The 23,167-nt window shown below is 39.8% G+C and overlaps 1 protein-coding gene and 1 long non-coding RNA gene across 3 annotated transcripts in view; one reads left to right on the top strand and one right to left on the bottom strand.

Annotated features, from left to right (window-relative positions):
• Positions 1-5,724: 5,724 nt before the first annotated feature.
• Positions 5,725-15,484, bottom strand: LOC139044102 (uncharacterized). 2 transcript variants are annotated; one of them, XR_011501148.1, is made up of 4 exons: positions 15,268-15,484; positions 12,414-12,481; positions 11,566-11,708; positions 5,725-7,823 (listed from the first exon to the last, which is right to left on the bottom strand). It is a non-coding gene; the product is annotated as an uncharacterized lncRNA (long non-coding RNA). The 2 variants fall into 2 exon arrangements; XR_011501147.1 differs by having other exon boundaries at positions 5,726-7,823; positions 12,414-12,499.
• Positions 15,485-15,716: 232 nt separating this feature from the next.
• LOC139044104 (centromere-associated protein E-like) overlaps positions 15,717-23,167 on the top strand; it is a 79,514-nt gene continuing 72,063 nt past the window's right edge. Inside the window, exons 1-8 of the mRNA XM_070503667.1 lie at positions 15,717-15,779; positions 16,962-17,053; positions 19,082-19,171; positions 19,292-19,410; positions 20,319-20,438; positions 20,874-20,955; positions 21,124-21,191; positions 21,269-21,334. Of these exons, the coding sequence (XP_070359768.1) occupies positions 15,724-15,779; positions 16,962-17,053; positions 19,082-19,171; positions 19,292-19,410; positions 20,319-20,438; positions 20,874-20,955; positions 21,124-21,191; positions 21,269-21,334 (693 nt within the window). The 5' untranslated portion in view covers positions 15,717-15,723. The remainder of the gene's footprint in view (positions 15,780-16,961; positions 17,054-19,081; positions 19,172-19,291; positions 19,411-20,318; positions 20,439-20,873; positions 20,956-21,123; positions 21,192-21,268; positions 21,335-23,167) is intronic.

Below are 23,167 nucleotides of genomic sequence, written 5' to 3'. Positions count from 1 at the left end.
TGAGGCACTGAAGGAAGAAGGCCCCCATAGCTGGAACATTTTGGGCAGTGGAGAGAGGTAGATGGCGCCAGGTCCTGTGGGGCCTTGTGGGCCATGATGAAATGTTTGTATGTTATTCTATTGGTGAAGGGAAGCCTATGGAAGATTTTAAGCAAGGGAGTGAAAATGGATTCACTAATTCCTTCCAACAAGATTTTCCTTTCTATTTCACTATGAAAGTAGAAGCAGCCAGAAGAAACTTTGCACTGACTCCTGTCAGCCTGTCTACCCACCCACTTGTCTGTGCCCATTTCCCTCATCTTCTAGCTTGCAATAAGTTGAACAGCCGTCTTCCACTCTGACAGTCTCCCCACCGGTGCACTGGATCCTACCCCTTCCTGCATACTCTTCTCTCTCTTGCATCATCATTTCCCCTGTTCAATTAAACCAGTCACATCAGCAAACAGGTCTTAATTTCTCCCTTCTTGGATACCTAATAGATACTGCGAACTAAAAATGTCTGATACTAAATTCATGATCTTCCCCTCAAATCCACAGTTTTCCCCTGCTCAATCCACAGTTCTCTACATCTTAATTGATGGCAAGTCCAACCTTCTGGTTACCCAGGCCACAAACGATGGAGTCCTGTTGCTTAACTTCTTTCTCTCCAAGTTCACCTTCAAAGCACCTGAGAATTCTGTTGTGGCTACCTTGAGAATATTCCAGAATATGACCAGTTATCACAACTTCTGCTATCCATCTGATCTCAAACAGCATCATCTCTCTCTGAACTCACCTCCATGTTTCCATCTTTGCCCACCCCCACTGCCAGTCTATTCTCACCACACCAGTTTGAATGATCCTTTAACAATGAAAGTTAGGTCATGTTAATCCTCTCTCAAGATGCCCAGGACCACCCATCCCAATTTTTCTCAGAATAAACCCACAGTCTCACTGTCGCCCGAGCCTCACCATAACCCTGCCTCTTGTTACCCCCTGGCCTTACCTCCACTCTCCCTTTTGTTCTCTCCACTCCAGCCACATCAGGTCTCTTGGCACTTTCTTGAATACTAGTCAGTCTCCTTCTCTTTTTGCTGAGGAAGATTCACCCTGAACTAACATCTGTTGCCAATCTTCCTCTTTTTTTATATGAGCCACCGCCAAACATGGCCACTGACAGATGACTGGTGTGGTTCCACACCTAGGAACCGAACCCAGGCTGCTGAAGTGGAGCATGCTGAACTTTAACCACTAGGCCATCAGGGCTGGCCCGACAGGCTCCCTCTTAATTAAAGGATTTGCACTGGCTATTCTCTGCCTGTTAGGCCCTTACCTGAGATAGCCATAATTTTTTTCTTCCATTTAATTCTGGTATCTACTCAGATGTCACCTTCTCAGAACTCAGTACAAAATAGCAACTCTCTTGTCTGCCACTTCTGTTTTTTTACTCTTCTTTTTCTTTTAAAAATTATAACTTTCAGACATAATATCTATGTATTTATTTGTGTATATATTATCTGTCTCCTCCCACTAGAGTGTCACCTGTATGAGGTTAAAGACATAGTTTTTGTTTACTCCTTATTCCATGCACTTAGAAAGACTCTTGGGGTATGGTAAACATTCAATTAAAAATTTTGCTTATTCAATCACTCAATAAATTTGTATTGATGTAATTTCTGGAAAGATACATAGAATACACATAGTTTCCTTTGGAGAGGAGGACTGAGTTAGAAAATAGACCTACCCTTGGTGGTGGCACCTGTGACCCCAGCCCACTTGAAGTGGCGATGATGCCTGCAAACCCAGAACCCCCAGTAGTGGTGGTGCCAGCACCCCTAGAAAACCCAGGAACAGCAGTAGAGGCAGCACAAGTGACTCCAGCCCCCCTAGTCACAGTGGCACATGAATCTGCAAAGAGCCAGGTAGAAATGGCAGTGGAGCCTGTGACTCCAGTCCCCTCCAGCTAGAGCAGTGCCTGAACCCTGGCCCCTCACCTGTGGCAGTAGCACCTCTGGACCCAACAACTTCAGATGTGGCAGAAGTGCCCATGTCCCCAGCTCCTGCCTCATTCTCTCCCTGCCCCCATTGCAGGGGAGAACCCACAAACCAGGTAACACTGGAAGCAGCAGAGGGACACGCCAGCCTGGACCTTGGTGGTGATGCCTGCTACTGCTAAGACACCAGCAGCAGCAAGCCACCAGCAACATCGGAGGCACAAGCAGCACAACAAGGGCACCAAGGACACTGCTAACAGAGGCAGTGGAGGGTGAAAGTACCGGTTCTCAAATACAACCAGAAGCAGCTCAGAATCAAAGTGAACAAAGCATTACCTGAATAAGCAAGATACTCACTATTACAAATGCACCAGCAGAGGAAAAACTCCTCAAGCACCATGAAAAATTATGGTGACATGTTATTACAAAAAGAAAATGACAATTCTCCAGAAAGCAAACTTGAAGTTATGGAAGATTGTAATTTAACCAACAGAGAATTCTGAATAGCTGTCATAAAGAAACTCAGTGAACTAGAAGAAAACTCAGAAAGACAGTTCAATGAACTCAGAAATAAAATTAATAAACAGAAGGAGTACTTCATCAAAGAGATTGAAATTCTAAAAAAGAACCAAGCAGAAATTCTGGAGTGGAAGAACTCAAAAAATGAGATGAAAAAGACAGTAGACAACACTGGAAATAGAGCAGACCATGTGGAAGGGAAAATTAGAGACGTTGAAAATAGAACTTAGAAATGATGCAGGTAGAAGAGGAGAGAGAACTAAGATTTTTTAAAAGTGAAGAAATTCTATGAGAAATATCCAACTCTATTAGAAAAAGCAACATAAGGATAAGGGGTATCCCAGAAGGAGAAGAGAGGGAGAAGGGAGCAGAAAGCCTACTTAAAGAAATAATAGCTGAAGGGCCAGCCCCATGGCTGAGTGGTTGTGTTCACGCACTCTGCTTCAGCAACCTGGGGTTTTGCTGGTTCGGATCCTGGGCACGGACATTGTGCCACACATTGGGCCACGCTGGGGCGACATCCCACATGCCACAGCTGGAAGGACCTACAACTAGAAATACACAACTGTGTACCACGTGGCTTTGGAGAGAAAAAGGAAAAAAAGTAAAACCTTTGAAAAAAAAAAAGAAGTAATAGCTGAGAACTTCCCAAACCTAGGGAAAGAACTGGATATATAAGTATGTGAAGCTAATAGAACACTTAAATATCTCAACACAAAAGGACTGTCTCCAAGACATGTTATATTAAAACTATCAAAAGACAGGGACAAAGAAAGAATTTTAAAGACAGCCAAGGAAAAGACAGTAACCTACAGAGGAACCCCCATTAGGCTATCAGATTTCTCAGCAGAAACTCTACAGGCCAAGAAAGAGTGGAACAATATATTCAAAATATTGAAAGATAAAAACTGTCAGCTAAGAATACTCTATCCAGAAAAATTATCCTTCAGGTATAAAGAAGAAATAAAGACTTTCCCAGACAAATGAAAGCTGAAAGAGTTCACCACCACTAGACCTGCCTTACAAGAACTGTTGAAAGGAGCTTTACTACCAGAAATGAAAAGGCAAAGGTAAAACTTTGAGTAAGGTGATAAATAGAGAGAACCAGGTAATTTCAAAGCTATTACAGAATAGGGTGTTAAACACTTAATGTAGCATAAAAGTTAAAGGAGAAAAAACCATTAAAAATAACTAAAGCTACTTCAATATGGTAATGAACTCACAACATAAAAAGAGATAATTTGAGACAACAAAAACATAAAAGGGGAGGAGGAAAACCTGTATAGGCAAATCAAGATATGATGTTATCAACAGATAAAAGACTATTTTATCTCTGAGACATTGTATACAACCTCATGGTAACCACAAAACAAAAATCTAGAGCAGAAACACAAATACAAACAAAAGGAGAAACTGAGAAACACATCACAAAAAAACCACCAAACTAAAATGGCAAGCAGAAACATAAGGGAAAAGAAACAATGGAAATATAGAACAACCAGAACACAAAAGATAAAATAGCAGTAGTAAGTCCTCATATAACAATAATCACCCTAAATGTAAATAGATTGAATTCACAATCAAAAGGCAAAGAGTGGCTAGATGGATTAAAAAACAAGACCCAACAATATGCTGCCTCCAGGAGACCCATCTCAGCTCTAAAGACAAGCATAAACTCAAAATGAAGGAATGGAAGAAGATACTCCAGGCAAATTGCAACCAAAAGAAAGCAGGTGTAGCCATACTTATTTCAGACAAAATAGACTTGAAGCTAAAAAAGGTAACAAGAGACAAAGATGGACATTACATAGTGATAAAGGAGACTCCTTCAAGAAGATATAACGTTAATTAATATTTATGCACTCAATGGGAGAGCACCAAAATATATAAAACAACTATTGACAGAACTAAAGGGAGAAATTGAAAGCAATATAATAGTAGGGTTCTTTAATACCCCACTAGCATCAATGGATAGGTCATCCAGGTAGCGAGTCAACAAGGAAACATTGGCCTTAAATGACACATTGGACCAGATAGACTTAATAAATATATACAGAACATTGCATCCAAAAGGAACAGAATATGCATCCTTCTCAAGTGCACATGGAAAATTCTCAAGGATAAAACATATGTTGGGAGACAAAACAAGTCTCAATAAATTTTAAAAGATTGAAATAATACCAAGCCACAGTTTTTCTGACCACAACAGTATGAAACTAGAAATCAACTACAAGAAGAAAACTGAAAAAAATCACAAAAATGTGGAGACCAAACATCCTACTGAACAACTATTAGGTCAATGATGAAATCAAAGGAGAAATAAAAAAATACAGAGAGACAAGTGAAAATGAAAATAAGACATACCAAATTTATGGGATGCAGCAAAAGCAGTACTAAGAGGGTAGGTTACAGCAAAAAGGGACCTACCTCAAGAAACAAGAAAAATCTCAAATAAACAGTCTAACCTTACACCTAAAGGAAGTAGAAAAAGAAGAACAAGTCAAGTCCAAAATCAGCAGAAGGAAGGAAATAATAACAATCACAGGGGAAATAAACGAAATAGAGACTAAAAAAATCAGTGAAATTAAGAGTTGGTTCTCTGAAAATATAAACTAAACTGACAAACTTTTAGCTAGACTCACTAAGAAGAAAAGAAGACTCAAATACATAAAAACAGAAATAAGAGAAGCCGTAACTGATACCACAGAAATAGAAGTGATCATAAGAGACTACTACAAACGGCTATACACCAACAAATTAGAAAATCTAGAAGAAATGGATAAATTCTTAGACCATACAACCTTCTGTGACTGAACTATGAAAAAAATAGAAAATCTGAATAAACAGAACACCAGTAAGGAAACTGAAACGGTAATGAAAAACTTCACAAAAAATAAAAGTCCAGGACCAGATGGCTTCACTGGTAAATTCTACCAAACATTCATGGAAGATTTAATGCTTATCCTTCTCAAACTCTTCCAAAAAATTGAGGAGGAGGGAATGCTTCCTAACTCATTTTAAAGGCCAACATTACCCTGAAACCAAAACCAGACAGGGACACCACCAAAAAAGAATATTACAGGCCAGTATCTCTGATGAACATACATGCAAAAATTCTTACCAAAATATTAGCAAACTGAATACAACAATACATTAAAAGGATCATACAGCTCAATCAAGTGGGATTTATTCCAGGAATGCAGGGATGGTTCAAAATCTGCAGATCAATCAACATGAAAGACCACATTAATAAATTAAGGGATAAAAGTCCTTGATCATCTCAACAGATGCAGAGAAAACATTTGACAAGATTCAGCATCCATTTATGATAAAAAAAATTCTGAATAAAATGGGTACAGAAGGAAGTACCTCAACATAATAAAGACCATATATGACAAACCCACAGCTAACATCATACCCAATGGTGAAAACTGAAAGATATCCTTTTAAGAAAAGGAACAAGACAAGGATGCCCACTCTCACCACTTTTATTCTTTTTTATTGCGATAACATTGGTTTATAACATTGTATAGGTTTCAGGTGTACAACATAATAATTTCACATCTGTATATACTACAGCGTGCTCACCACCAAAAGTGTAGTTTCCATTCATCACCATATAATTGACCCCCTTTGCCCATTTTGCCCCCACATCCTTCCCCTCTGATAATCACTAATCTGTTGTCTGCTTCTAAGAGTTTGTTTCTGTGTCGTTTGTTTTGTTTTGGTTAATCAGCTGTGGGCTAATATAGACAAATTTTTCATAGCTAAATTGTGAAGATACTATGCTGTATCTAATGAGATAATACAGAGTTCAGGAAGCTATACTTTAATTTAAATTGAGTGGTCAGGGAAGGCAAAGATATTTGTTAAAAGATAAACTGAGGCACATTAACATTTTTTAGTTTATTTGTGCAAAAATTGATTTGAATCAAGCATCATCTAATTTAGACTGGATTGCAATATCTTCAAGAGTTAAGGAGAGCTTCCTGAACATAGCCTCATTTGCACTTACTCCTAGCCAGGGGAGTAGAGATCTGCTGAAGGAAGTGAACTTTTTAAATCATGGATGCCTCCTGGCAATTCCAATTTTTGTCTGTGGCTCAGGACTGGAAAGTTGACAGCCATGGAGGTGAGTAAAACTTAAGGGACTGTAGACTGCATGGGTGGTTTTATTCTGGTTGCCTTTATCTTGTGTCCCTTTCTTTGTACAGAGCCTAGAAGCAAGGTCCCCTGGGTTTGGAGCTGTTAACCAGAAGCGGGGAAATGGACCCCCAGGTTTGGAGAGTCTGGCATGATAGAGAAAGGAGTCAGATTGTCCCGAGAAATGGAGGCATTGGAAATCAGGGAGAAGTTTGTGAGGGCAGGGTCAACACCACTGTGGCAAATCCAACAGCCATGTTGAGGTGGGAGTACCCTCCTCTGCAGTGGCCTGAGATGTGTGAACAATGATATTATTTTTCCAGGCCAGAGCAAGACAAAATGTGAACAACCGCAACAACAAAAATAAAGACATTCATGGTGTAAAAATTAGGAAAAGGAAGGTCAGAGAGGGGAGGAGGACTGGAAAGAGACGTTCTCGATCTGACATCTTGGGAGGAAGCATCTACCTCGATGTTGGCCACTGCTCTTCCTACTTAGTTTGATTTCGATGTCTCCAGCATTTGCACAGGACCAGATGTCAGGTGGAGCTTTCTTCGGTTGTGAAATGTGCACCCAAGTTTTGACACTTTGTAATTTGGCAGCAGAGTCATGGTCCAAGAGTACTTGGTAGGGTCCTTTCCATGAATCTTCCTTTTGCAAAAGCATTAGAGTAAAATAATATCTGTTTGGAAATGACAAAAGACTTAAAAATCCCCATGGTTAAAGATCTGATCAGAGTTCATTATAATGGAATTGACAAGGAAATTTTGTTATGTCTGTGACCTACGACATTTTAAGACAATTAGTGGAATTACAACTGATAACATTATACCAGGACATATCAGATTTTTAGGAATTTCATATGGCTTCTAGAACACATATTAATAACATGTGTCATACGAATATAATCTAAGAGTGTTTATCATCTGTTATTTGACAATGCTTCTGCTGTAATTTTTTTTTTTTAAAGATTTTATTATTTCCTTTTTCTCCCCAAAGCCCCCCGGTACATAGTTGTATATTCTTCGTTGTGGGTTCTTCTAGTTGTGGCATGTGGGACACTGCCTCAGCGTGGTCTGATGAGCAGTGCCATGTCCGCGCCCAGGATTCGAACCAACGAAACACTGGGCTGCCTGCAGCAGAGTGCGCGAACTTAACCACTCGGCCATGGGGCCAGCCCCTCTTCTGCTGTAATTTAACATACCAAATAAGCCTATTAGTTTAATATCTCTCTTTTACAAAGTGAAAGACAAATCTTTTGAGATTTTTCCAGGGGCCATCTGAGAAATTTCAAAGTTATGTTGCATTCAAAAAGATTCCACTTAGAGTCTGATTTGGGGAAGTTGTCAAAGCATCTAAAAGTTTGAACCATTGACTTGGGATCACAAACCATTATGAAATAACACTTCATTATCCATTTCACCAAAGTGACAATAGAAAAATTTAAAGTCTAATACAGAAGGTTACATAGTTGTAAACAAAACTTAGCTTTTTTAATATTGAGAAGATTGGGTTTTCTTAAGTAATCAAAAACCTAATAAAGACAATGTGAAGCACAGTAAATCATTTTGGTAAGACACAAAATCTTTGCTTTCAAGATTTCCAGTTAGATTTAACCAAAAGGTAAAACAAACAAACAAAAAAAACCCAAAAAACAAAAACTTTCACAACCTCTTATCAAGGGCAGACCATAGTCTAAGAAAACTTTGTTCTCTTAACAGAGTGAAACCAAATTCTAGTTTTGCACCAGTGCACTTTTGATATTAAAATTCATTGTTAAAAAACTTAAATAAATCCATGCCGAACACATAAAATTTCTTTCCCAAGATTCCTTTTTCTACAAACCTATAGCTTTTGATATCCATTCAGATTTTATCCTATGCTGTTTCCTCTTTCTCGTTCTGGAACAATCAGTCATTTTGCTTTCCTTACCTACTTTTCATATGCATTGTTTTCTTCCACTCTTGTTATTTCTAAATAGTTTTAATTAAATGTATTTATTAGAATTCTTGGCCCTTAGAATCCTTTATTCCTAGTGATAACTTAGAAGTAAGCAATTGTGGACTATTACACAAGCATTCTGTGAGTCGGCAAATTTGTAAACACATTTCATAATTTCTGGAAGTTTATCTTCCTCACAATGAATTTTTCAATGTGGCACAAAACATTGTGACACATTCCTTGCTAATAGACCACAATATCTTTAGTTACTTTGTAAAAGGAAGCCAAAAGTGGATAAACCTATGTTCAGTAATTAATGTTTCAGTATTTTATTTCATTTGGAAATGATCTAGACGTTCAATTAATACCCATTATTTAACATATTTCAGTATAACTTTAAGGTTTCAAGTTACCAAAAAAGATTTTGGAAACTATTTTTAAATAGATATACTATAAAGAATAATTATTGTTGAAAAGTTCACTTATAAACTTTTATCTTATTACATTTATTTAATTCATTTGCTTCCTAAAAATTATGCTTAGATTAGTCATTAAAACTTCACAAGATATTACACAGCTAATCATCATCTTAAGTTATCTTTCTTGCTGACAAATTCTGTAACAGAGAGCACATGAGCTTATTTGACTTTTGCTAAACCTAGGTAGAATAAAAGTTTTATATTTAATGCTGATAACTCTCAAGAAATGCCTGTTTTAATTAAACCAAAAAACTTAAACTAGCTTTTATTTACTGAAGATTATTCTAGATCACATGAAATTGAAAAACATTTGGGTTAGTTTCTATATTTTTGAGAGTACACTTGATTTATATAAACTCTTGTTTGCCTTTAAGCCAACTAAATAGAGCTCTTTACAAATTAATTTTGGCAATACCGATGCGGGGTTGGTGAGCCGAGGAGTCGAAAGAAAGATTTCTTGGATTCTCAAGGTCTGGCAGTAGTGTTCTTTTATTTAGAGAATAGTGTGGAATAGCATGGGGACAGGATCCATGGGCAGTCAGAGCTGCTGTGTGGGGACAGGACCCATGGGCAAGAGGAGCTGCTGCTGCCACTTCTGCTACAAACATGGGTGGAGAGTAAGGCTAAATTTAAGGCATAGGTATGTGAGCCATCTCTTTACAAGACAAAGGAAAGAACATGTAAAAAAGTTAAAATGTTATCAGTGCAGGTGGGGTCTGGCCATTGGGTGGTCCCACAACTTTTAGATAAGAATCAAATCGGATTCAGTAAAGGCCAGAAGCCACCACCCTAAATCAGTTACATGAGGTTGCCAAACAGTAACCAACTTAAGTCCTTGCCTTCCCCATTAAGAGTTCCCAGAGATAAGGCCATCCTGCCTTCTTCCTGACACAGAGAGGAGGCATCTTTACAGATGGAGGTTTCCCTTACAAATGTAAATGTTTCCCAACAAAGGGCAAGCAAACTCCACTCCTGCTCCTCGGAGCCTGCTTCTCATCTTCAGTTTTAAAATTAACCAGCCTAAAACCCTCATTAATACCATCTGGAGGTAGAAAAAAATACAGATTTATAACATACATACATAGACAAACATAAACACGCAAACAGATCAAACAAAGATCTCCTAGCTTTTATTTTAAAATTTTAGCTGAGAGACAGGTATGGTAATGCAAGACTCACTAGTTTATAAAAAAATCAGTTTCATCCAAGTTGTGTTTCTGGCAGAGGGAGTAAATTAACTGCTCAGATGGCTAAAGCTTTTTACTATTATTTGTGGAAGAGATTTTCAATAAGCCTAGTTTTCAAAATTGCCTTTTCTTTTTCTTTCTTCTGATATGAATGACCTTGGTTCCTAGAGAAGACCAGGTAGAATATTTACATTTCAAAAGGCACAGAGAAAGAATACAAGTTCCACTTAGAAGGACTTTTGTTTCTGAAGCCCAGATCCTTTAGAATATCTGCAAGCCTTCTGAGATGAATATCGGAGTTTTGGATTGGTAAAAAAGAGAGATGGGCTTTGAATTGTTTCTAGATCCACATTTCTGTTCTTGTAAAGACTCAATTTGTAAGACAAGTATGGTTGTTTTTAATTTCTCAGAGAATGGGATTGCAACCAGATTAATATCAAGGAGGGACCCCATCTACCAAGCACATTATCCTCAGTTTGCTTCTTTATATCAGGGAGAAGATCATCAACTAAGATGGAAAACAAAAGATCCCTATGTTCTAGAGTTAGAGCTGTGTGTCTTTGGAATATTTTAGTAAATTCTTCCACAAAGATTTCAGAATGTTCTTCTTTCCCTCTGGGTATATAGTTTCATTCTAGCTTAGGGGAGAAGGCCTAAAAAAATTGTTTTCTATCAGGCTCTAAATATCAGCTTCTTATTGGGCCAACTTTTGACCATAGAGATACTTAAAAAAATCCTTTTGAATATCTTGTCAGATTTCAGCCAGGGCAAATAGTAAATATTCCTGGCAGTACTGAACAACTCCATGGACACAAGAGGTGTCCTCAAAGAGGAAAAAAAGATACTACCTTCTCAGGATCCAGAGCCACTCTCCAAGATAATCAAAGCAAGAAAGAAATAATTCCCCTGAGAGCTGGCAACAGTGGGTAGAATCCCAGCTGCAAGTGGAGTGCAACCCACATTTCTGTCCAGCCATGTCCAGCTGCAGATGGGGTGCAACCCACATTTCTGTCCAGCCATATCTAGCTGCAGATGGGGTGCAACCCATATTTCTATCCAGCCATATCTAGCTGCAGATGGAGTGCAACCTACATTTCTGTCTTGCCTTATTGTAGGGGTCCACAACCCGATGATTGCCAGGCCAATTTCTCTGGCCACTAAAGGAGACAAACAATAAGGCAATAGTTATCCCTGGGAGGGAAAGGATCAACAACCAATGGGTACCTGAAAGCAGATTCATACTTTCAGTCAAGATCTAATTCTTACAAATGTTTTGTCCTGCCAATCTGAGTTTGGAATAGAAGGAATAATGTGAAATTTTACCTTCCTCTCTCAACCAGGCACCACAGATAGAGATCTGGAGGGTGACTTTGGTAAGAATTCTCACCCTTTGGCAGCTTCTACCAGTTTTCCTGGATCCTGTCTGCAGGCTCTGGAGCGAGTGGGGTGTCCCAGCAGGCCTCATCCTGGTACCAGACACAGTAGAGGAGGAAAAATAATTTTCCCTCTTCGTGTTTTGTGCTTGTCTGAGACCCCTTTTTCACCAGGGCATCTTCTAAATGGATAATCTTAGCTAGGTTAAAAGTTCTCCACCATGGCCACTATAATTCAAGACTGTCTTTGGCAAGGTTAACTTACTTGCCCATCCTTGAAAGAAAATTTTATCCACTCAAGGCCTCACGCTGGACCCAGTCCAGCTTAAGTCACGTCCAGTCCAGACCCAGACCCAGCCCAGGTTTTTTTTTTTTTTAGATTTTATTTTCCCTTTTTCTTCCCAAAGCCCCCCGGTACATACTTGTATACCTTCAGCTGCAGGTCCCTCCAGCTGTGGCATGTGGGACGCCACCTCAGCATGGCCCTACCAGCAGTGCCACCGCCGTGCCCAGGATCAGAACCGAGAAACCCTGGGCTGCCAAAGCGGAGGCGTGAACCCAACCACTGGACAACAGGGCCAGCCACCCCCTCCCCCGCCCCTGTACCGCCCAGCTTGTAAGTCGGACCCAATCTGACTCCCGTCAGTTTCCAGACCCAGTCTGGAAAAAGAAATGTTCAAATAAAGTTTGAAAACTCATAATGCAAGAGCTGCAGAGCTAGGATCCCAGAAGGACTTAATAACCACCTCCAGAGGCAGCGAGAAAGCAGTGAGCTCAAGGGGCTCCACACACACCCACCTGGTTGCTCATTTCTCGGGGGCAGGCACCTTCAGGGTCTCCCTCAGTTCCCTCATTTAACACCAGGACTGTCAACAGGTACAGAACTGTTAAAAGACAAACTTAGGGATACTTAAAAATTTTAAGAGTTTATTTGAGCAAAAATCAATTTGAATTGGGCAGCATCCAATGTAGCACATAGAAAGGAGCCCCGAGGGGCTGTACAAGATGAAAAACCTTTATAGGCTGAAGGGAGTGGGGACAAGGAAGTTATACTAGGCAAGCAAATTAGTTATTGAAAAGTCACTTTCCTTTAGAGGATGGAAGGGGCCTATCAGGCAGATTACCTAACTAGTGCTGGTGGGGTGATTCCTGGTTGACTGGTGTAAAGTTCCTTCTCTGGGAAAGCTGAACCTGTAATTAAGTTAAGTCTTGGTTTGATGACGTGGGGCTTAGTATAAGTGACTCCATTTTGGGCCTGTTGTCTTGTTTTGAACAGATTAAAGAACTTCAGTTATGGAACTTCTGGAGAGGGAGGCTTGAAATTTGGATGCAAGCTATTGCTCTAAGTGGTAATTAAAATTTTTGTTGATTAACTTTTTTCTTGCCTGAAAGATTAATACATGCATATGATAAAAAATTTAAGTAGTACAAGAAGCACAGTGAAAAGTAAATATTCCCACATCTGATCCCTGAGTGCCAGTTTGTCTCGCCAAAGGCAACTGTGCCATTTCCTAGAGTGTTACCCTCAAATTAATCTGTAGATATGGACCTATATGTATCTTTTTCTGTATTGCATATCTTTTTATATAAATAGGTACCTGCTATACAGGCTGTAGTATACTTTGCTTAAAATATGATCTTTACATAAATATCTTCATTCAATTCAAGAAGGTAAAGTGAATTTCTGAGGCATGTTAATTGCACATACTTGCATGTTGGTGTTCTCATTATTTTTTCCCCCAAACTGTATTCATTTCTGCTAAAGCTGCAGAGGGCACCGTGGTCCTTCCAGAGGGAGGCATGGCCTCACATAGTGTTTGGCAGTTCTTGATTATGGTGCAAATTTTAGGGGTCAGAGAGCTCCTGGTATTACAAATATACATGAATTTGAAATACTTACCTGTGCTCACTTACTTTATGAATTTCATATAAAATTAATTGCAATGTATATTTATATCATTCCATCCCCTTCAACAGGAGTAATTTTTGTTTAATAGATAAACAGTGTTTAATTTCAAAAGCACAAGTCTTTAATCTTGCAACAATTATCTGCAATGATTACAGACATAGTGTCCCTTTCCTTTTAGTCATGGTTACACAGGAGTTCAGTGGCAGATGGAAACTGTACTGGCTTGGGTCAGTCCAACTCCACCATTTATAAGCTATGCCACACTAGAAAATCATTTATCTTGTAATTCACCATTGTCCCATCCACAAAATGAGAAAATTGTATGAGAATATTTCTAAGGTTCCTTTCAGCTTCAATAAGTCTATGACATCTTCATAAAAAAAGAAACTTGCTAAAATTGAGTATGGATGAGTGTCAAATAGAATACAGATGTATGAGAGGAAGGGAAAAGCAACCTAGGTTACAGAGAAAATCTAAGGTAGTCAGAGTGTTGCAGAGGCTGATGGCAGTCCACCAAAATCCACTCTCCTCTTTCCAACCAGAAAGCGAGACTACATTCCCAGCTTGTGTTTGACAAATAAAAATGGCAAGCAATAGGATATATTGGAGTATATGAGCAAGCCATTTGGTATAAACCTAATTCGGCCTGACCTTGTTTTTTCCAAAAGGGCCTGACTGTGGCTGTTGAGCACGCATTGCATATCTGCTTAGACATTTCCTGTGGCAAGAACAAAGGCCCTCGAGATAAAGGTGCAACTTCCCCCCACATTGGCATTTCCTTAGGGATAAGCATCTTTCCTTAGGCTAGGAACTGATTGCTGCACTCACCTTTGACCACCCAGCTCACCTGTTACCACTCAGCTGGAGACAACAGACTGCCACCCTGCTGCGTTCACTGAGACAGAAGACCTACCTGCTGTTTCCATCAATCGCTGTGCGGACAGAGCAGTCTCGCGACTACGGTAAAAGGGACATTTCAATCCTATGTGAAACATCCTCTCTGGGGGTATATAACCACTCTGTGCACCCCACTTCTTTGGTGCCCTTTCTTCCTTTGGGAAGAAAGGCCCTGGGTTATAATCCTCAGATTTAAGCTCAGAATAAACTCACCCAAATTTTCATTTATAGATTGATTATGGATTATTTTCCTTGACAATGTCAACCACTTAACATATTTATTGGCATTTAATGTGTTTTCAGTCATTTGCTACTGTCAACAATGCCGCAACTGATAGCCTGATATACATGTCCTTGCACAGTCATTCAAATATATGTATACATTCTTAAAAGCAGAATTGCTCGCATAAAGGGTACATGCGCCTTCCAATTTTTGATATTGCCGAATTACCTTCCAAAATAGTTTTATTAAATCAATAGTGTTTTCTACTCCTAAACAACGAACAATTATTAGCAACTGCAGGTCATGTTTTTGGTGAGAGAAAGGAGATAATTCTTGATGCTTCTTAAATCAACTAAGAAAAGGACTGAAAGGAAATGAAATTGCCTAAAGAAAATGTTAATACTTTACTGGGATACATATTTAAAACAAAGGAAAACCAAGCACTATTTCTGGGAAAGAATTCAGAATCACTTTTCCACTTTCGCTAAAAAAAGTTTGAGCTCATTACTAAGTGAGTTTTTCCATTCTTCAATAATTCTTTTCCTAAGTCAACCTTTTAGGAACTTACAGCCAATGGGAACAGGAGTTCAAACAAAAAGAAAGAGGAAAAACCTAAAACTCACAGTTTCTAAGGAGCACAAGATTCTTTTGTTTCTGGGCTGGGTAGTAACTTTCAACTCTTGTCGTTTTAAGGGTTTTTAGATTAAAACAGGAAAAAGTATGACTGTTTAAAGGTGGTAATTCTCTTTTGATTGTGGAAAAAAATTTCTCTGCCGTGTTTTCCCACCGATTGCGAAGTCTTCAAGGATGGGCGACGGACGGCGTTCGTACCGGCTGCCCGCCCTCCAGAGGCTTCCAGCAGACGGCCGTCGTCTCCACTGCCGCCAGGACAGCCGCCCTCCGCGCCCCGTGGCCGCCTCTGCTCCAGACGCTGGAAACGCGCCTCCCCCGCGGCGAGTGTCCGGGGACGCAGGGGACGACGCGTGACGCCACGGGGCCGCCGCCCAATCAGACGCGGCGTCGCGGAAATTTTGACCTTTAAGGCGGTGCGGGCGTCGAGCCGGCCGGCGCTCGGCGGGATGGCGGAGGAGGCGGCGGTGGCCGTGTGCGTGCGCCTGAGGCCGCTCAACAGCAGGTAGGCCGTCGGCAGCTCGGCCGCTCGCCCTTGGTGCGCGGTCCCGGCCCGGGCGAGAGACGGGCCGGCCGGGGCTTCTCTCGACGCTGCGCAGCCGGCTCCCTGCGCGCTGGCCGCTGGCCCGGCCGCCCGGTGTCCCGGGGCGCGAGGCCCAGGCTGCTCGCTGCGCCCAGGCTTCGCTCCGGCGGCGGCTGGCTCAGCGTTCAGGACGCTGCGAGCCTGATATTCGCCCATTTGGAATTCTTTCCTTTTGGTACAGGGTAGACACTACCGTCGTTGCCCCGTGGATCTTACATTCTAGAGGAGGAGACACAGAGGTCATGAACCCTATAGAGAGAGCAGGAAGGGCAAGAAATGATGTCTGTTTGCTTCTCTAGTCTCTGCCCCTCCCTCAGAATACTAACACATTTTTGCATTTGAGAAATATGTGTTAAATGTTACTGTGTTAAATAAAGGGGAATATCAAGACGAGGACTTCCCTCTTGTCTAGGAGCTCATTATCTAATGCGTTAGAAGACAGCTCCGGAACAAAACCATCACGACACTGTGACAGGTGCTGTGACGGGCAGGTGGGGAGTGTGCCGGAGGGGTCATTAGCCCCACAGCGAGATGACGGCGTGGGAGACGGACAGGGCTGGTGTCAGGAAAGTCCTGACACTTTTCAGGGAGAAAGAATAGTTACGTTACTTGATGGAAACGGAAGTCGGGGTATTCCAGGCACAGAGGGATTAAATCTCTTCTCTTGGGGGAACCTTCAGATAGTTGATTTGTCTTGAGTTAGGGTGTATATAGGAAGTCAGAGGAAGCAAAGGTTGAAGAGAGAAATAAACATGATCGAAGTCTCACGTGCCGTGTGTTGAGGATTTCGGATGGTTTTGAAAGATGTTAAGCAAGAAGGATAATCGGAGTTGCGTTTGAATGTATCTTTTCAGCATACAGTGCTGGGTGGGGGAAGGGCGTGAAGACCTTCCCAGGGACGCTCCGGTGAGAGGGCAGGAGGTCAGGGAAGCCCCATTGAAAAGTGGTGACCCCTTAAAGGTGGACTTTCCACATTTCTCCCAATTATAGTATAGGTCATTACCATCCTTTAAAATATTCTTCAGAAGACGAAATCTTTTAAATTATCTTTCATATAACAGACTTCAAAACTAGTTATAAAATGCACTGTTTTTATTCTTTTAGAGAAGAAGCTCTTGGAGAAGATACGCAAGTTTACTGGAAAACTGACAATAATGCTATTTATCAAGTTGATGGAAGTAAATCCTTCAATTTTGGTAAGCTTATAATAGCATCAAAAGTAAACATATTATCCTTTTCCTTTTAAGAGTACAAAAGGCTTATCCAGAATACTGGATTTGACATTAAAGATAAGACTAAGCCGTCTGTAAACTGCTTCAGTGGAAGATTTGAAAAATTGCTCATCCATCCTTTATGATAAGTAAGATAATGAATTGATGTTTAAAACACAGTTATAGTCATAATGCCTTATGACTGAAACTAACATTTTTCCTCTTATTCATTAGTGTATTTGTGGCCTAAGACTCCGTAAGCCCAAAATATGTTGCTTAATGTCAAGTCATCTTTAAGATCTTTCAGTTAGGTATATTCTTTCCACAATTATTTTCAAGAAAACTCTTTAAAGAATAAATAGTGAAGATATTCCTTCTTGGCTAGAATACAGTGGGTACCTACTGCCCCTTTTGTGGAGCTTGTCATATGGTGGGAAGAAAGACTTTAGACTACTAATTACACTTATGATGACATGGCTTTGTGGGAGTTTCTAGCAGGGGATCTAACTAGCTTAGGTACCCGGCACCTGTAGGATGAGCGAGAGCTAGCTAGGGCAAAAGGACTTGGAGGCCCTCAAGGTTGGCCAGGCTGATTTGTGTATTGATTTAGCACATTCTGTATAGTGCTGACCATGTGCCGGACACTGTTCTAAGCACCTCATATATATTAACTCATTTAATCCTCCTAACAAGCCCATGTGATAGGTACCTTCCCATTTTAATGAGGAACTGAAACGCAAATCACACAGCCAGCAAATGGAGGAGTCAGATCTGTGTTCCAGCCACACTGCCATGCTGCCACGTAGGCACCACAAAGCACAGTAAGGTCCCCTCAACAACCTTAGGAGTGAGAGTGATTAGGTTGTTGACTTAGTGTTATGCTAGAAAGCCAATATCTAAGCCTTTAGAGTAAAGATGTATAGAATAGAAAATGATTCCTGGTAAAGGACTATTTGATAGTATCAACATAAATTTTTAAAAGGTAGAACAGTATGTTCCAGAGATGATAAAACCAAGAACAAGGGATACACAGGCATTCTGACTCAAGTGCTGCAGGTTCTCAGTAGCTGTGTATGCTCACAAGGGGTTTGGACTCACCTACCTGTCTGAAGCAGCTGGTATTAAGATTTGAATCATCCTGCCATCTCTCCTTGCCCTGAACTCCTGACCCCTGGCAGCATTCAGATGGCACTTTGGTTTCCCATAGGGTTCTACCTGCAAGTGCAGATGTTGGTCATGGTGCAAGCCGTGTGAGCACTGAATTTCTCAAGACAGTTGATACATTTCCCTCCTGACTGACAAATCCATTTCTTGGGGGCTTTCTAATGTGAGCCCATCACTGAGAGAGTGGTCCATTTTTGATGCACCAACAAAGGAGAGACCACATCCTGGACTGGTGGATTCATCATGGCAAGTGCTACCTAACCCCAGCCCTCAGCAGCCAGCCAACCAGCTGTTCTCTGTAACACTTCAGCTTGGCTCGGTGCTTTTCTTCCAATTGTCTGTGTTTCTTGGTTTAGTTTGAGCCAGGCCTTCTTGCTAGATATGTTATAAACACTAAAATTTCTCAAAGAATAGTAATAGTTTGCATTTCCTAAGTATTAACCATATGTTCACAGTAATTCTCTAAGGAAGATAATATATATTCACTTTACAGGTTAGGGAAGTGAGGCACAGAGACATCATCCACGTTGCCCGAGGTCACATAGCTTGTAAGTGACAGAACCAGGATTTGCAGGCAGTCTGATTCCAGATCCCCAGGTTCAGCCACTATGCCTCACTGCCTCTTGAAAGCACATAAGATAGCTGACTTGTGTTTTTTTGTGTGAGAACCAGCACATTTTACTTTATAGAGAAGTGTATTTTCAGAGGACCAATAAGTTGAAGAAAATATTGTGAGTTAAATATTTTATCATACCATATCCTGACAATTTTATTTCTTTGGGCAGCTACTAATTCAAAGTGAAAACACAGTTGATTTGTTTAGTTTAACTTGTGTGGTTTTTTTTTTAGATCGTGTCTTTGACAGTGATGAATCTACTAAAAATGTGTATGAGGAAATCGCAGTACCAATCATAGATTCTGCCATACAAGGCTACAATGGTTTGTATCCACTGCAGAAACGTTTTATTTAGTCTTGGGTGTGTGTTCAACAGTATTGATAGTTTTACATACTCTCGATGCTTTTTCAATCTTTGTGTGTGTGTGTTTTTGTGTCCCCAGGTACTGTATTTGCCTATGGGCAGACTGCTTCAGGAAAAACATATACCATGATGGGTTCAAAAGATTATTTGGGAGTAATACCCAGGGCAATTCATGACATTTTCCAAAAAATTAAGAAGGTAAATAGCCAAATTTCCGGTACATACGGGTAAAAGCAGTCACCTCTTGTCATGGTGGAAGGAAGCAGGTTTACAGTTCTCTTTCGATTATCCACGGGGAAGGAAGAAAGGCATAGCGTACATTTGCTTTCCCCACAGCCTTGCTTTAGAGCTTAGAGTCCTTTCATTCTTTCCCTTGAATCCTGAAGCAGTGCTGCTCCTGTCACAAAGCAGGCATTGAGGAACAAGAAATCTTAACCCTGCCTTTGAGGAGCTGTCCGTGATCGTTCAGGAGCAGGAGAGGGTAGATGTGGTGAGAAGACCAGGATAGGCAACCTAATCAGTTAAGGCGGGTTTTCAATTTGTTTTTTCCTTACTGTTTTAATGATTTTTAATGTTCTTATTTGAACATCTGTTTGTAGGGTTTTATTTTAAGCTTAGAGAGTTGGACTGGGCACCCTCTTCTTCGAATTTTATGATGCCATACTTTTCATTATTTCTGAAACAATGCTTTTATATTTCTTTTTTTTTTTTAAAGATTTTATTTTTTCCTTTTTCTCCCCAAAGCCCCCCGGTACATAGTTGTGTATTCTTCGTTGTGGGTTCTTCTAGTTGTGGCATGTGGGATGCTGCCTCAGCGTGGTCTGATGAGCAGTGCCATGTCCGCGCCCAGGATTCGAACTAACGAAACACTGGGCCGCCTGCAGCGGAGCACGCGAACTTAACCACTCAGCCACGGGGCCAGCCCCAATGCTTTTATATTTTTGTGTTTACTTTTGTCAATATAGAACCATAGGATTTTTTTTGTTTGTTTTACAAAGATAACTTCTCAAAGAATATTTTAATGTTTATTATGAGCACATCAACATTCAGTATTAGGTTTTCATAACTGGGTGATCTCTGATGTTTTTACATATGTTTTCCCCTAGTTTCCTGATAGGGAATTTCTCTTACGTGTGTCCTACATGGAGATATACAATGAAACCATTACAGACTTACTCTGTGACACTCAAAAAATGAAGCCTTTGATAATTCGGGAAGACTTCAATGTGAGTAACAGTGGCTCAAACAATACAGTTACTTATTGGGATTATAGTTCATGAACATTAACCTTTACTTTCCATTATTTTTTAAAATGTCTCCTGTTTCTGTGATTTGTTTTTTGTTTTCTTTCTTAAATGTTTATGAGATCATCTTTTAAGTGATGTGTATCATTTTGAAATGTTGACAGTTGTAATATTTTTGTGTAAGGGCCTCAAAAGAACAAGATGGAAGTATCAGGTTAGAATTTGGTGTGCTTTTGTATAGGATATAAATTGTAAATATCATAGATTTACTTCTTATTTTTATACAGAGTAATATTCTCCATTTTCTACTTTTAACTTCTACAAATTAATTCTGTAATAGTTTGCACCTTCTCTTGAGATGCACACTTTTAAGTGACTTCTATTTCTCTACTCTTCCCATCATTAACCTTGTTTCAGAGGAATGTATATGTGGCTGATCTCACAGAAGAAGTTGTTTATACACCAGAAATGGCTTTGAAGTGGATCACAAAGGGAGAAAGTAAGACTTTATGCTGTATTTCCTCAAAACACTTGTAGAATAGTAAAAACTATTCACTTGAATGTATTTAGGCTTCAAATCACACTTTTCACTTTTAAGCTACAGTAAAAGTTAATGTTTTTCTTTGGATTTTAATATATGCCGCTGAAATATGACTCATTTTTACAGAGAACAGACACTATGGAATCACAAAGATGAATCAAAGGAGCAGTCGTTCTCATACCATTTTTAGGATGGTGGGTAATTCTCTCTCTACTTGGTCTTTCCAATTAAGAAGACACTAATTTTTCTACAAGTTGCCTTTTCTGTCTAGATTTTGGAAAGTAGAGAGAAAGGTGAACCCTCTAATTGTGAAGGATCTGTCAAGGTGTCCCATTTGGTGAGTATTGGTAAACCCTGCTAATGTACTCTATGGGCCAAAGCAAAATTTAATTCAGCTGCTGGATGTTTGGTTTCATAAGAACTGTTAACTAAATAGGGAAAAACATCTATAAATTGGTAGTTTATTCTTATCGGTAGCATGAGATAACTAGTTAAAATATAGGAAAAATTCGGGGGTCTTTCTTCCTGTTATGTTATGGCTGCCATCTCCTAAAATTTAGATGTAATGGTTGTAGGAGTTGAGGCCTTTCCTAACCAGTAACAAAAGAGGATTTGGGTTTTTTTTTCCAATCTACATTTAAAACTTAAAGTAATCTTGGAATTTGGTGATTTTTTTTTAACTTAGTCTCAGCCAGTAGAATTGAGACTTGTGAGATCAACAGAAACCTAGATGGGATGGTTAAAAAATAAATCACATATTCAAGTTCGTTCTTAAGTACAATAAAAAAATACGTTTTATATTATGAGCACAATGTTTTATGGTTTTTATTTTTTTAATGAAAAAAAATTACATTTATTTAACCGATGGAAATGTTGCCACTGTTGACGATGTATTCAAAGTATGCATTCTGTAGATGGCACTCTCTTTGGTTTACAGCACAGGCCTTCCCATGCATCCTCCAAGTTGTGTTGGATCATATGCTGATTCACCCAGAGTTTCTTTTTGTTTTCAAATGGAGTGTTTCTTCCAATAAACTTTATTTTTCCCCCAAGGTAGTTTCTTTCTTTCTTTTTCTTTTTTCTTACTGTTCTGTTGGACATGCGTGTCAGTGAAAGCAAATTAAAATGAATTGAGGGGGTTTGCGGCATTCTACAGATCTGAAGAATTTATTGCAACAGGAGAAACCATTGTGGTCTTTCTTATCATTTAATTTTAACAGTCCGTAGATACTGGGACTTTTTGTTCCCCCTTAATTGCAATTTTTCTCCCAAATGGTGGGTTGAATTTATTTATTTATTTATTTATTTTTTATTGAGTTAATGATAGGTTACAATCTTGTGAAATTTCAGTTGTACATTACTGTTTGTCATTCGTGTTGTAGGTGCACCACTTCACCCTTTGTGCCCACCCCCCACCCCACCTTTCCCCTGGTGGCCACTAATCTGGTCTCTTTGTCTACATTTTTAAATTCCTCATGTGAGTGGAGTGAATCAGAGATTATCCTTCTCTAACTGGCTTATTTCACTTAACATAATTCCCTCAAGGTCCATCCATGTTGTTGCAAATGGGATGATTTTGTTCTGTTTTGCATCTGAGTAGTATTCCATTGTATATATATATACCACATCTTCTTTATCCATTCATCTGTTGATGGGCACTTAGGTTGCTTCCATATCTTGGCTATTGTAAATAATGCTGCAGTGAACATTGGGGTGCATAGGACTTTTGGAATTGCTGACTTCAAGCTCTTTGGATAGATATCCAGTAGTGGAATGGCTGGATCGTATGGTAGTTCTATTTTTAATTTTTTGAGGAATCTCCATACTGTTTTCCATAGTGGCTGCACTAGTTTGCATTCCCACCAGCAGTGTATGAGGGTTCCATTCTCTCCACAACTTCTCCAACATTTGTTAATATTAGATTTAGATATTTTTGTCATTCTAATGGGTGTAAGGTGATATCTTAGTGTAGCTTTGATTTGCATTTCCCTGATGATCAGTGATGATGAGCATCTTTTCATGTGCCTATTGGCCATCCGTATATCTTCTTTGGAGAAATGTCTGTTCATGTCTCCAGCCCATTTTTTGATCGGGTTGTTTGATTTTTTTGTTGTTGAGTTGTGAGAGTTCTTTATATATTATGGATATTAAGCCTTTGTCAGGTATATGA

Source organism: Equus asinus, unplaced genomic scaffold (assembly GCF_041296235.1).
Source record: "Equus asinus isolate D_3611 breed Donkey unplaced genomic scaffold, EquAss-T2T_v2 contig_590, whole genome shotgun sequence".
In the NCBI taxonomy this organism is placed as follows: domain Eukaryota; kingdom Metazoa; phylum Chordata; class Mammalia; order Perissodactyla; family Equidae; genus Equus; species Equus asinus.
Note: the sequence above shows the minus strand (reverse complement) of the source record. Positions and strands in the feature narration are given on the sequence as shown.